Source organism: Ovis aries, chromosome 13 (assembly GCF_016772045.2).
Source record: "Ovis aries strain OAR_USU_Benz2616 breed Rambouillet chromosome 13, ARS-UI_Ramb_v3.0, whole genome shotgun sequence".
Taxonomy (NCBI): domain Eukaryota; kingdom Metazoa; phylum Chordata; class Mammalia; order Artiodactyla; family Bovidae; genus Ovis; species Ovis aries.
This window is the reverse complement of record NC_056066.1, coordinates 11,850,593-11,864,809: the sequence shown is the minus strand read 5'-3', so window position 1 is coordinate 11,864,809 and position 14,217 is coordinate 11,850,593. Positions and strand designations below refer to the sequence as shown.

Genomic DNA, 14,217 nt, shown 5'->3' with positions numbered 1-14,217 from the left:
CAGCAGTCCACACAAACATGGCAACCCAAGAAATGGAAAAGCCAGCACTAGCTGGACCAGGGTCATACGTGGCGGGTGGGTTTGCATCTCTGGCGGGGCCTTCAGGGCTGCTCCAAAAAGCTGAATGCAGACGGAGTGGTCTGGCTTTGGAGCAAGGCTCTGAGGAGAGGCTCAAAGCACAGAGCATGTTAATCGTCTGGCTCCTATCAAAGCTCCTGAAGAGAATGGCTGGTGCGTGTCACTGAGAGGCTGGGTCTCTCCAGGTTGCCTGGAGCCCTAATTCTATTCTTTTCTTTTTAAAAGTACTTATTTGGCTGTGTCCCGGTGTGAGTTGCAGCACGTGGGATCGTTAGTCCCGGCACGTGAGCTCTCAGTTTCGACATGCGGAATCTAGTTTTCTGACCAGGGATCGAACCTGGGCCCCCTGCATTGCGAGCACAGAGTCTTAGCCACTGGACCGCCAGGGAAGGCCCATAATTATTTTATGAAGCAAAACTCATGTACTTCCTTGTGGTTGAAGACAAATTGTGGATTATTGTGAGTGAGGCCTCTGGATGTAGGGTGTGTGACCAACCACAGACCTCCCTGCTAACCTCATTTAGGGTGGATTCAGCTGCCCGGCCAAAGGGAGCATGTTCTGTATTGGGAATATCAGTGTGTACAATCCAGAGAGTAGATGACAGCTGTGTATGGGGGGTGGGGTGCAGCATGTGGAGAAACTTGTTGCAAATACCACCCTCCTCTATCTGTCCCCCGGAGTCTCACGCTCTCCTTAGTTGATTCTTGTAGTCATCAAGCACTGTGCGTGCATGCTGAGTCGCTTCAGTTCAGTCGTGTCCAACTCTTTGTGACTAAATTGACCACAGCCCTCCATGAGGACAGGCTCCTCTGTCCTGGGGTTCTCCAGGCAAGAAGACTGGAGTGGGTTCCATGCACTCCTCCTGGGAATCTTCCCATCCCAGCGATCAGACCTGTATCTCTTAAATCTCATGCATTGGCTGGTAGGTTCTTTACCACTCAAGTCACCTGGGAAGCCCCATCAAGCACACAGGAAGACTCAAATAATTATAACTGATTTAAAACTTGATTCAGTTTTCTGTGTCTGCAGTAAGCAATTGTGTGATCTTTGGTGATGGTTTAGTTTCAGTTTTGAAATCTAAAAAGGTAGCTTCCAAATGAAAATCTGATTCATCTTGAAAATCGGATTATTTCCTCATCACAGTGCATCAGATGGGGTGTGGTCATGTTACTACCATTCCTCTTGGTCCCTAGGACCCTGTCCCTTCCCCTCCTCCCATTTCAACTCCCCTGCCCCCCTTTCTACCCCCATTTCTGTTATTTAGTAACACTTAGCCTCTGCCAAGAACTTCCTGTGGGTGATCTCACTTAGCATTCATAAGACCCTCCCAGTTTGCTCTCCTTCAGTACTGTATTGGCTGTTTGGGATTTTGCCTCTCTTTGTGTAAACTTTAGAGTCCCTTTTTCAGTATCCATAAAATAATTTCCTGAGGTGTTGATGTGGATTGCATTGAATCTGTCAGATTGGGCAAACTGACATCTTGATAAAATTGAGTCTTCCTGTCCGTGAACAAGAATATTCATGTGTGTGTTTAGTTCTCCACTGATTTCTTCATAATTCTGCTTGCCCAGGGGAGCCTTCAAGTGATCAGATGAGGCCTACCACATTGAGGAGGGCAATCTGCTTTACTCAGAAAGCATCAAAAGTGAAAGTGTCAGTCGCTCAGTCGTGTCCAACTCCTTTGCAACCCCGTGGACTGTAGCCCACCGGGCTCCTCTGTCCATGGGATTTTCCAGGCAAGAATACTGGAGCAGGTTGCCATTCCCTTCTCCAGGAGATCTTCCTGACCCAGGGATTGAACTCAGGTATCCTGCATTGCAGGTGGATTCTTCACCATTTGAGCCATCAGGGAATCCATTTTACTAAAAAATCCACCAATTTAAATGTAAATCTTCTCCAGAGATATCCTCTTGAGACAGGATAGTGTTGGACCAAATAACGGCACCATGGCCCAGCCAGGTGGACACATAAAATTAACCATTACGCACAGTAATGTGAAAGCTGTTGAAAGTTAGACTGACTCATGTGCTCAGATATATATGAAGGGCAGGTGAGTTTAAATTTTTTACAAGCTTATTTCTTTTTAAAATGTACTTTCATGGGAAGCCCTGAGAAAAATTTAGAAACTGTTTAGCTAAGAAAGTAACTATAGAAAGAAACAAGTGGTGTGAGGGAGAGAGAGAGAGAATATGAGAGTAAAATCTTTAATAAACAAAGTGTCTTATTCCATTGAACTTAGAGGCCTGGACCCTTGTGGATATATCAGTTCAGTCTTGACACTTTCTCTGCAGTGATAGCCAGTAAAAGAGCTGCAGGAAATCTGTCCTATTGGAGAGAAATAAAATCGCTGTCTCTTTGGAAGGGTATTCGTTAAAAGCAAGAAAATGTTTAAAGCAAGAGCAGAAATGTCTATAAATGGGATATGACAGCTAGAGAAGAAGAAAATGTACAATACTGAGTGAAATTCCATATTTTGTTGGATAAAAATCTCTAACTAGTGAACAATGATGAGGTTTTAAATTTCTTCTAATAGTTTCAGAGGCTGTTTATCTTCTAGGCTCTTAAAGATATGATGCAGAGTAATATGAGTTATACCTTGAGAATGTTATAAATAGGTCTTATCTTTATGGCTTTTGTTGTGTAAATTATGGCTGTTTCTAGGGCTCAGAGGTCCTAGGGCACTTCAGAGAAAGCAGCTGGTCCCTTGGGGATTAAGCTATGAATATACAATATCTTGAGTTTCTTTAATCTCTGGGTGATGCCCTTGTCTAAAATGAACAGTATCAGTGTTGCCTAATGGCATAATAGCATGTATTCACCCAAAAGGAGAACTTGAGAAATATTAAATTTCTGTACTCTCTCATAAGGTGTTTAATGCCCACTCAATTAAATGAATGATCTCTGGCTTTCTGGTGGCTCAGATGGTAAAGAATCTGCCTGCTATGCAGGAGCCCTAGGTTGGGAAGACCCCCCCTGGAGAAGTGAATGACAACTCACTCTAGTGTTCTTGCCTAGAGAATTCCATGGGCAGAGGAGCTTGGTGGCCTACCATCTGTGGGGTCAAAAAGAGTTGGACACGACTGAGCGACTAACACTTTGCTGCTTTCTGGGTGATGTGTGCTGAAACTAAAATCTTACTTGATAACTTACATCATGTGTAAGCAATTACAAGCCAGGCAAACACAAGAAGAAGCAAAATGCAGTGTCAGTCCTTTTGTGAATGTCGGACATGACTTCACGATTGAACGGCAACAACAATACTGTGTGCTGTGGGGCTGAATCATATGTTTTATTGAAAGGTCTGTGTAACATCCGTGGTAACAGGGGTTCCTTATCTGAAGTCAGCAAATTCTTTTGCATCCCAGGATTAGTTAAAAACAAAACAATTTGGACTTACCTGGTAGTCCAGTGATTAAGACTCTGTGCTTCCAACATGGCGGGGGGCGTGGTGTTTGATCCCTGGTCAGGGAACTAAGATCTGATATGCTGTGCAGCGTGGCTCAAAGCAAAAAAGGAAGACTCAGTTTCTAAAACCATTAACCAGTCAGTCCTTCCCTCCGGTAACAACATTGTATTAAACACCTGCTATGCGGTTGCTACAGGGGATACAGTGATAATGCAGAGATGTTATGGTTCCCAGGCTCATGGAGTCATCAGATGGGGGCTGTCATTGCACACATGAGTATGGATATGTAATTATAAATTATGCTAGGTCTAGGAGGGGAGAGGATGTGGGATCCCAGGAGAGGATAGCTGTGTATCATGGAAGTTAAGGAAGATGGGGGAGGATGCCAGATGAAGAGGGGTCGTGTGGGGACAGACGGGGAAAGTGTTTCTATGAAGAAGGAAGAGGAGGTGCAGAGCCATAACTCAGCCCTTTGGAAGAGACAGGGGAAGAGAAAACCAGCACAGAGAGAAAAGGGGAGCAGGGTGGGGTGCCGCCAGGGATGGGGGAGGTTGGGCGTGACGTGGGGGAGCATCTCCATCTCTCAGAGCTGCTGCTGTGTGCAGTGTGCAGCCACTTTGGAAGACAGCTCAGTTTGGCAGTTTGTCTAGTGGAACCTGCACTCCCCTACCACCCACAGTTACCCTCTTGGGTGTTTTATTTGTAATTATTCAAGTATATTTATGCAGTGGAAAGAGTTCTGAAAGTTTGAATAGAAACTTTCCCCCCATTCTGTATATTTTAAGTTCTAAGGAATATGTATATGTGATTTTTATGACACTCTTTAGTATCGTCTTTTAAGCTGTTTTTAGACAGAAATACTGTTATCTATACGTTTGAACCCTAGTAGTATGTGCTGTGGTCCACGGCACATAGAAGGAGCTTATTAACCCTCTTGAATCATTTTATGATCTGTTCTTTGGATTGTAGGAACAATTTAATTTGGACCCTCTGTGAAATATTAATACAGATTTCTTTCCTTTAAAAATCTCCAAGGGAGAGACCTCTATGGTCTTTTATTCTTAATAGCATGTGTAGGTGCTTCCATTTATAATTCAGGATTCTCCATCGCCTCATTTCTTTAATAAACTACACTTTGTGCTCAAGGAGCTTCTCAGGTGGCGCTAGTGGTAATGAACGTGGCTGCTAATGTGGTAGACATGGATTCAATCCCAGGGTTGGGAAGATCGCCTTGAAAAGGAAATGCCGTTTCTAAATCAGCCCTTCCTATGTGCTGAATGTTTGTGTTGCCCCCAAAATCCATTTTTTAAGAAACACGTATTATTCTTTTTTGCAGTTTTTTTCTTTTTGCCCACATCCCATGGCACATGGGATCTTAGTTCCCTGACCAGGTATCAAACCCACATACCCCTGCATTGGAAGAGAAGGCTTAACCACTGGACCATCAGGGAAGTCCCCAGAATTCATTTGCTGAATCCTCATGTCCCATGTGATATGGCATTAGCAGGTGGGACCATGCCAAAGCACGTTGAAAGTTTCAGTCTGGAGTTTGTGGGACTCAGTAATAAACATTGGGTGAGAATGTGTAATAATTTAATATACACTTGTAACAGAACTAGAGAGGCTGTTAATTGCATCAGTGTGCCAGATACAGTTATATTTTACCAGTATCTTCTTTAATCCTTATGGCATCAGACAAGCAACAGGTAGCATCAGAGGGAAGAATACAAGAGAAGTTGGATGGGTTGAAGTCATGCAGCCCAGATGGCAGAGCCCAGCTCGGAGCCCAGGTCTTCCCCACACCATGAACTTTCCCACCACTCTTACGGCCTAGTTTCCTTTGGTAATAACTCTGTTCCTTCAGGTTTCAGCTAAATAGTTGCATCTTGCTTTGAAAGAACCTAGTGTGGAGTGGAAGCTGCTCAGCCATGTCCGACTCTTTGCAACCCCATGGACTGTAGCCCGCCAGGCTCCTCTGTCCATGGGATTCTCCAGGCAAGAATACTGGAGTGGGTTGCTGTGCTGTCCTCCGGGGCATCTTCCTGACCCAGGGATCAAACCTGGGTCTCCTGCACTGCAGGCAGATTCTTGACCGTCTGAGCCACCCTGGAAGCTCGTCTTTCTGGAAAGCTGTCTTAAATGCAGTGTTCTTTTGTGCTGTTTGGGGCCCTATCACATTTGCACTAAGAGAATAGCAGCCTCTACCTTGACTTCTCTGCCACTGGCTTTCTTTGTTTCCCTTCAAGCTTTATGCTGCTTCCAGATTGATGTTATGCAGAAGTTTCCTGATTTAAAAACTTTTTTATTGGCATGTAGTTGATGCTGAAGCTGAAGCTCCAATATGTTGGTTACCTGATGTGAAGAACTGACTCAATGGAAAAGACCCTGATGTTGGGGAAGATTGAAGGCAGAAGGAGAAAGGGGCAGCAGAGGATGAGATGGTTGGATGGCATCACCGACTCGATGGACATGAGTTTGAGACACTCTGGGAGATTGTGAAGGGCAGGGAAGAAGCCTGGCATGCTTCAGTCCACGAGGTCATAAAGAGTTGGACATGACTTAGCCACTGAACAACAAAATAGTTGATTTACAATGGCGTGTTAGTTTCAGAGGTACAGCAGAGTTACTCAGTTATATGTATAATATATCCATTCGTTTTCAGATTCTTTTCTCATATAGGTTATTACAGAATATTGAGTAGAGTTCCCTGTGCTATATAGTAGATCCTTGTTGGTTTATATGTATTAATAGTAGTGTGTATATGTTTCATCTCAAAGTCTTAATTTATACCCCCTGCCACGTTTCCCCTTCGGTAACTGAGTTTTGGAAATTGGTGAGCGTGTTCCCGTTTTGTAAATAAGTTCACTTATATCATTTTTAAAATTTAGATTCCACATAGAGATTTCCTGTTTATTAAACATGGGTGCTGCCTTTTTGGCCTGTCTGCAGTTTTGTTCCTGCCACTTAGCATTACGTTCTGTGCTCCAGCCAGACCGTGTGCCGCTGAGGGACATTCTTTCTCCATCTCCTCCCTCCCTTCATTGCTCTCATTAGGAGATGCTGTTCCTCTCAGCCTGAAAATCCTTCCTTTCTCTCCTCTGCCTCAGTAATAAGTCTTTATTATAATTTAGAGCCTGGCTTTGTTTTCTACCTGGAAAACTTTCTCCGATTCTTCTGTTCCCTCTTTCTTCTTGGAGCCTCCTAAATTCTGTGCTGTGAAACATCTCCTTGGTTGTTTACAGAAGTTTCTAAACAGATGATCAGACTTCAGGGTCTCATGTTCTTTCACCTTTCTGATGCCCAGCGAAACCTAGGCACGTGTTCGATGAGACGTTACCCATCGCCGGCAGGTCCGTCGTTGGCATTTTAGTTCTTCCTCTAAGCACAGTATCTGAAATGAAGAAACATCATGAAAGAACTCATATGTACGGAAAGGTGCTGGGATGCTCCATTGCTTTGTTAAAGTGTGTGTGTGTGTTTTCTCCTTTGTCTCACCAGCTATCAAAGAGAAGTATACAGACTGGACAGAATTTCTCATTCGGGATTTGACTGGTTCCCGGACGGCCCCCGCCAGCCTTTTGGAAGGTGTATGTATTGTTATCCAGCTATTCTCTGTCATCTGAAGCTGCACAGTTAACACGAGCTCACAGCTAAGAGCACCTTTGCATATATCCTTCTATGGGTGCACGAGTCCACACGGACATTGGTGTACAAATAGCATAATGTCATGTCTTTTCCCGAATCACTTAGATGACTGATTCTAATGGGACCGAAGTGTCTTCACCTGTGGTCCAATCCAAAAGTGGAAAATTTGCTTTTATGGGAACATATTTAAAAATAATAACATGGTAGGACAGTTACCTACTATCTTGAACATTTAAGAGTCTATTTTATGTTCGTGAATGCATATAAAATCCTGTAGAAAAACTATTTTGTTGAAGTGACAACTAAGCATTCATGTGCTGGGGTGTAGCCTCAAAGTGTGTTGATAAATGATTTGCTGTTTTATTTATGCATAGCCCCAGTTTTTAAACACATGTTAAATCATATTTGAATTAGTCCCCCTTGTAAAACAAGAGGAGAAATGACTAACCATATTTAAATGTGGTTAAGGTTGTTTTAAGGTACTGAAGAAAAAACGGGTTATTTGAAAATAATTTTATTCTGATACATTTTAATATTTATATCCTGGAACAGTATATAAGAGGACTGCACTGTCATAAATAATTATTGAGTTACCAAATCTGTTTTTGAAGAATGCCCCTGAGAAAGGGGAAAACACGATGAATGACCGAGAATATGATACAGAGTTTGACAGTCTCATTATTCTCTTAACATTAACCATAAATTTCCTGCCTTTCATAAATGATACTGAAATTTGGGAACACCACAGACTCATACTGGGTTGTCTGGTTTTGTTTTGTGATGATTTTGCCTAATGTAGTTTTGTATCTTGGTGGCTACTAATTGAATTGTTTGGTTGACAACTCAAAGTAATGGTTGCTCACCCTTTCAAAAGGACAGATTGTCTTTGTTAATTTTTTAAGCATATTTGCCTACAGGGCTGGCTGAACAAACACCCTTTTCGTATGCAAACATGTGCTAAGAAGGTTGCTTAGAAGGGGCAGACATTATATACATTGTCCAAACCAACTGTGGGGTGAAGTGTCCAAATTACCCAGTAGTCTAATTTAGCTGATTATTAGTGTGTATTAGGCATTCATCAAGAGTGTCCGCCACACGTGTACGGCGCATGCATGTGATATGCTTTATGCGTATCATCGGACAGGTATGAGAGGGTGCTGATTTATGAGAGCAGGGCCATCGAGAGACAGACGTCTGCTGAGTCAAGGTTGAAATTGATGGCCCCGTATCAGATGGATCCATCTCTTGGAAAAGCAGACAGTTTGTTCCCACTTGTTTTCCAGTTTGAGGCAAATTTGGTGGAACACGTCTTCAAAGCACCCTCGTTCCTCCCAAGTGTAGTTGAATCTGGGAAGGGTGATTTGTTTGGTGAGAACTTAGCACAAACTGTTCTTTTCTATTTGCTTGTGGTTTTGTTGTTGCATACGGAGTTGGGAAAGATGGATGTGGGGCGGGAGGGGCGGGGGGTGGGAGAGGAGGGTGGGGGTGGAGGGGAAACACCGGACTGTTTGCCAATAGCTTGGATGATGGTGTGGAAAAAAAAAAAATTATCTTCTGCTGTCATCTGTTTCCATGAGCACCTGAAAATAAAGTTTAAAATAAGGAGTTTTGCTTCTGTTTAAACAGCCTCTGCGAGGGAAAGGCCCTATAGACCTCATTACAGTTGATTCCTTAATAGAGCTGCAGGACTCTCAGGACCCTTTTCAGTTCTGGATAGTTAGTGTGCTTGAGAATGCTGGAGGAAGATTACGCCTTCGCTATGTGGGATTGGAGGACACTGAATCCTATGACCAGTGGTTGTTTTACTTGGATTACAGACTTCGACCAGTGGGTTGGTGTCAAGAGAATGAATACAGGATGGACCCACCTTCAGGTAAGGGGCGGGAGCTTCCGCCGCTCTCAGGTGCTGTCGGAAGAGATGCGATTATTTGCCTGGATGTCTCTCTGGAAGATGTGTTAGCTCCGCGGTGTCTTTCCCGTTTGTACTTGTGCACAGGAAGTGTTTTAACCTCACACACTCTCTGTGGTGAATGGAACCCAAGACCTCAATGAATAGTGTTCTGAAACGAGAAGGCAGAACGGGAAGCTGTGGGAAAGCTGGTCCAGTTCCTTTGGAGTCACTGGTTTGGAAATAAAAGATGCAGTGCGTGGGGACGGGGCGATATTCCCTGAGTTTCTTTAGGAATCTGATAGTCTTGCAAGTAGGTTCTGAAATATTTGCCCTTCTACCCACGGCCATCCATCCATCCATCCATTCATTCATCCACCCATCCACCCACTCACCCGCTCATCCATCCGTCCATTCATCCCCCCTTCCAGCCTTCTACCTGTAGATTCATCTACCCACCCATTCATCCATATGTACGTTCAAGTACAATGCAGATTCAAATAAAATGCTTATTGTTGCATTATCTGTCCTGACCTGGAAATAGCAAAAAAGAAAACCACCATGCTTTTTTCCCCTGGTGCACCATAGATTTTTAAATAGCTTTAAGTACCTTGACAAATGCCTTTCTAGAGATTTAATTGGGTAGAAGACTACATCATGCTTCCTCACATACCCAACTGGGCAAAAACTCAAGAGTTTACAAAAATAACCATTCTTGAATGTTTTCTACCTGCCAGGTGATTTTACATCTGTTAGGTTGTTTATTTTGATTCCAAAAAAGTGCTACGTGTTTCGTGTGAATATTTCCTCTTACAGCAGAGAAAATTTGAGACTGAGTTTAAGCTCCATGTCTAAGATTGCACGGTTTTTCAGAGGAATGTGCTGAAATTCAGGTTCCCAGGTCCCCTTCTTCCACACAATTTCCCCTGCTGCCTCTTACTGGGCTTATCAACCTTTTGATAGACAGCTGTAGAACAAAAATGTTGAATTCTCATGGAATTAAAGATGCCAAGGAAGGAATGCTGCTGCTGCTGCTAAGTCGCTTCAGTCGTGTCCGACTCTGTGCGACCCCATAGATGGCAGCCCACCAGGCTCCGCTGTCCCTGGGATTCTCCAGGCAAGAACACTGGAGTGGGTTGCCATTTCCTTCTCCAATGCATGAAAGGGAAAAGTGAAAGTGAAGTCGCTCAGTCGTGTCGGACTCTGTGCAACCCCATGGACTGTAGCCTACCAGGCTCCACCGTCCATGGGATTTTCCAGGCAAGAGTACTGGAGTGGGGTGCCATTGCCTTCTCCAAAGGAAGGAATACATCTTCCCAAATTTGCTGATTTTCATTCTGGTCAATTTCACAGGTTTACTGGAAGCTAAGAGTTGGCTCTTTCCTTCTGTAAAATTGCCAGAGCCTTTCCCCTCCCATCTTAGTTGCCAGAGTTCGTCTTGAGGATGTGAAGCAGAGGAATCATATTTCCCTTTTCTGTCAGTCAAGGGCTTTAATTGAAAAGTGTCCTGGTTCTCCATGTCACGTGTTTGCATTTGTGTTGGATTTGACAGGCGTATAAACCTGTAACGTATTTCATTAGTATTGTTGTCGATGTTACGAGAAGCAGGCAAGCAATCCACTTATACCCTGAGTAGTTTGGGGATATGATTACAAATGAAAGGCCTGTCGGTTTTGTGAGGAGAGGCCTTAGTTCCCAAGGTTTGCCTTGGAATTCATAACCTAACAGGAGAAATTTTCTTCGTGCAGAAAGTTGGGTGTATCAATCTTAGTATCTAATTGCTGTAAAATTTTTAGAGCAATATATAATTGCCAGTGTAAATTTATAGCAAAGCAAAGGATGACTAATAGCTCTTAGACTCTGTGTAATGTCCCTCTCCTATGCTCATACTCAATGGCCAGAATGGAAACTGTGCCTCTAGAAGCTAGGGAAATGCTTGAATAAAGGAAGAGACCCCTCTCTCTCTTTAAGATAATTTGATGTCTTTATAAGACAAGAATAGACTGTATTTACTCATAGTAATTTTCTGACCATGAATTGTTCATTGCACTGAAGAGTTAAAGCCTTTGGGAAAGGCATTCCTCATCAAGTACTTGTGTTTTCAACATGTAAACTGTCAACAGGAAAGGCTGTGGATGGAAAGAAATTAAAAGATGAAAGGTCACCCCAAGTATGATTTTGAGTTCTTCAGATGAATAGTTACAAGATGAACTCTGACTTCTACCTGATTCAGCAGAACACCACCTGGGAACAGAATCCAGTCCTTTGGGTTTCTATAAATTAGTTTCGGGACCGGGTGTGACTTGTTAAGCTAAGATGGCAGTGCTCTTTCCTTGACTGAAGTCTAGGTGGGAGTGAGCTTTCAGACTGGCACAGAGAGCACTAGACCATTTTTCTTATTCCCAAACACACTTAAGTAAATGAATGTTCATCACAATGGGTGGTAAGAAGTTGAGATGGAAGGGTGGGCAAGGAGTGCAGATAAGGGGCACTTTGGGTAGAGAGTCATCCCTGGGTATCCACAGGGGATTGGTCCCAGGATCCCCACGGATGCCAGAGATGCACATGCGAGCCAGTGATGCTCAAGTCCCGGATATTAAACAGCGCAGTACAGTTGACCTTCTGCACTCGCAGGTTTGATGTTCTGCATCCGCCATCTTCCCATCCGCAGGTTCCATATTCTCAGGCTTCTCCATCTGCAGCTTCTACCGTCCTCGGGGGTCCTTCTGCCAAGGGTGGAATATTCAGGAACTGCAGGCCTGGAGGGCTGCCTGGACTTTGAGAGTGAGGTTGTGCCAGGTCACCCTGTCCTCTTTGCTGTGCTGGCAACGACTCCTTTCTTTCCCTGATACTTTCTGTTTCTTAAAGGACACAGTTTTTCTCAACTGTTCAGTGCAGGTAGAGGTATAGAAATAGGTGGTAGATAGTACGTGGCGTGTAGGTCTTCAAACACTGGAGGAGAAGGTGCTGGCTGTTAACGCTGTCTGCCAGTGAGAAGCCTGCATCCCATTCATTTCTGGATGGAATCAGAGGACACGGGATGGTGGATGGGAGATTAGAGAGGGTGCAGCCACCCCACTCCACCCATCAGGGGTGCAGGTGCTGAGGGGCAGGAGCCCAGCTTTAGCAAAGACCAGACGAGGGAACGGAAGCTGGTGAAATGCCAGCAATCATCGGAGGGCAGTGGTTTCCTGCATCCGTAGTGATTCAGGTGTTATCAGGGCGGGACGGGGAATCCAGAGGTGCCCTTTCTTCAGCAGAAGAATGAATGGAAGGCAGAGCATGATTTGACAGACCTGGAGCTCTTTTTCCAGCCCTGCATCCCTGACGCCTTCCTCATATGCTTATTTTCTGGCGTGCGGCCTCCTCTGTGGTCCCCAACTTTTCTGTGTGTGTCTCCACTTTTGGAACACTGCTTTCTCATGCCCTCACTTCATCCAGAACTCGGATGCTGAACTCAAAGTGCATGACCCATTCTCTGCTGTGCCCCCTCACACCCTGTCCAGCACGTAGTAGGTGCTCAGTAACTGTGTGCCAAGTGAGGTGACTGAATAAAAATTCAGATGTGTCTAGACAGAAGGAAGGAACTAGCCAAGTCCACCTCCCAGGAGCCAAATCATTGGTGGGAGTTTGGAAGCCAGTTCGGAGGGGAGAGCCTGGTGGAGATACCCCTAGACTGTGCTGCTCACCTTGCCCTGAAGCGTTAGTGGAGCTTCTGAGCAAGTAGAGATGCGATCTCTTTAACACCTGGGACAGCTCCAGGATATGAGGTCTGTGGTGTTCAGGATGGGAATTTCTTCCTCTAAAAAGGTCCCCACGTGACTCGAGTTTGAGAAACCAGACAGAGGGGAAGGAACCTGGGCTTGGAGTCAGGGTCCAAGTGGGCCTCTCCTTCCACTTTGTCACTGGCCACAGAGCCTCTGGGTGAGTTCCTCTACTTCGAACTTCAGTTTTCACATCTGTAAAAGGGGAGTCGCCCCATGATGGTTTGCTGCTGTTACTCAGGTGATTGGTATTTTCTAAATATTCAATCTGTGATTAGAGCATTAAGGTTATATTTGATTTTCTAAGAAATGTAAGTAGGCTGTTGAGGTCCAGGAGTCATTTAGAGGCCCCACCTGCTTTTAATTTTTAAATTTATTTTAATTGGAATATAATTACTTTGCAATAGTGTGACTGTTTATGCCATATATCAACATGCATAGGCCACAGGTATACCTGTGTCCCCCCATCCTGAACCCCCCTCTCACCTCCCTCCCCCGCCACCAGCTGCTTTTATGTTTTTGGAGGTTTAGAAAGCAGATAGAATCTGACATGTTTTTGCAGAAACTAAAGAGATGAAGCTTCTGAGGTTTAAGAAAAATCCTTAAATCCTTACCTCTATATTCTTGTGTATATCTTTTCCATTCAAAATCTTTATGTCAACCATCCCCCGCCCCACCCTGCCTTCTTTTTATTTTAGATAGTGCCTGGAGCTAGACTTTTCTGAATCTAATTCAGATGCTTCCTACACGAACTGTTTCTTATTCCAAAAACAATCATTATTTTTTATCTTAGCTTGGGCCGCCTTAACAAAATACCATTGACTGAGGGGTTGAGCCTTGAAAAACACAAATCCACAGTTCTGGAGGATGGGAGTTCAAAGTTAGAGCATCAGCAGTGTTGAGTGCTGGTGAGGATTCTCTTCCTGATTTGTAGATGGCCGCCTTCTCGCTGGGTCCTCACCTGGCCGCCGCTTCTTCTTTAATCTTCCGGCTGTGCTGCATGACATGTGGGGTCTTATTTCTCCACCAAGGATCCAACCCACATTCCCTGCACTGGAAGCATGAAGCCGTAACCACTTGGTCACCAGAGAAGTCCCCTGGCCTCTCCTCCGCGTGTGCATGGAGATGTGTATATATGCATATCTCTATCTGTATGTTGAGAGCGAGCGAGCATGCACTTGAAAGAGAGCTCTTTGGTGTCTCCTTTTGCCAGGGCGCTAATCCCATCATGGGGCCCCCACCCTCCTGACCCCATCTAAACCTAATTACTTCCCAAAGCTCCATGACATCAAGGGGTTAGGGCTTCAACATACACATTTTGGGAGGACACAAGCATTCAGTCCCCAGTACTTCCCAGTGTCTGTGAAGGAGCATAGGCAAGCCTTTCCTCACTGGTCCAAGGCTGGTGGAGAGGGAAGGAGGGGGGCTGTGGGGT

At 44.5% G+C, this 14,217-nt stretch overlaps 1 protein-coding gene across 5 annotated transcripts in view; it reads left to right on the top strand.

Moving 5' to 3' along the window:
* Positions 1-14,217, top strand: part of SFMBT2 (Scm like with four mbt domains 2) — a 182,173-nt gene that overhangs the window by 70,456 nt on the left and 97,500 nt on the right. For 4 of the 5 annotated variants that reach the window (XM_027976510.2, XM_015099536.4, XM_027976509.2 and 1 more), the window contains exons 5-6: positions 6,984-7,072; positions 8,757-9,003. In XM_027976510.2, coding sequence (XP_027832311.1) covers positions 6,984-7,072; positions 8,757-9,003 — 336 coding nt within the window. Of the gene's footprint in view, positions 1-6,983; positions 7,073-8,756; positions 9,004-14,217 lie in introns of those variants that run through there. The other variant, XM_042230442.1, reaches the window with a different exon arrangement.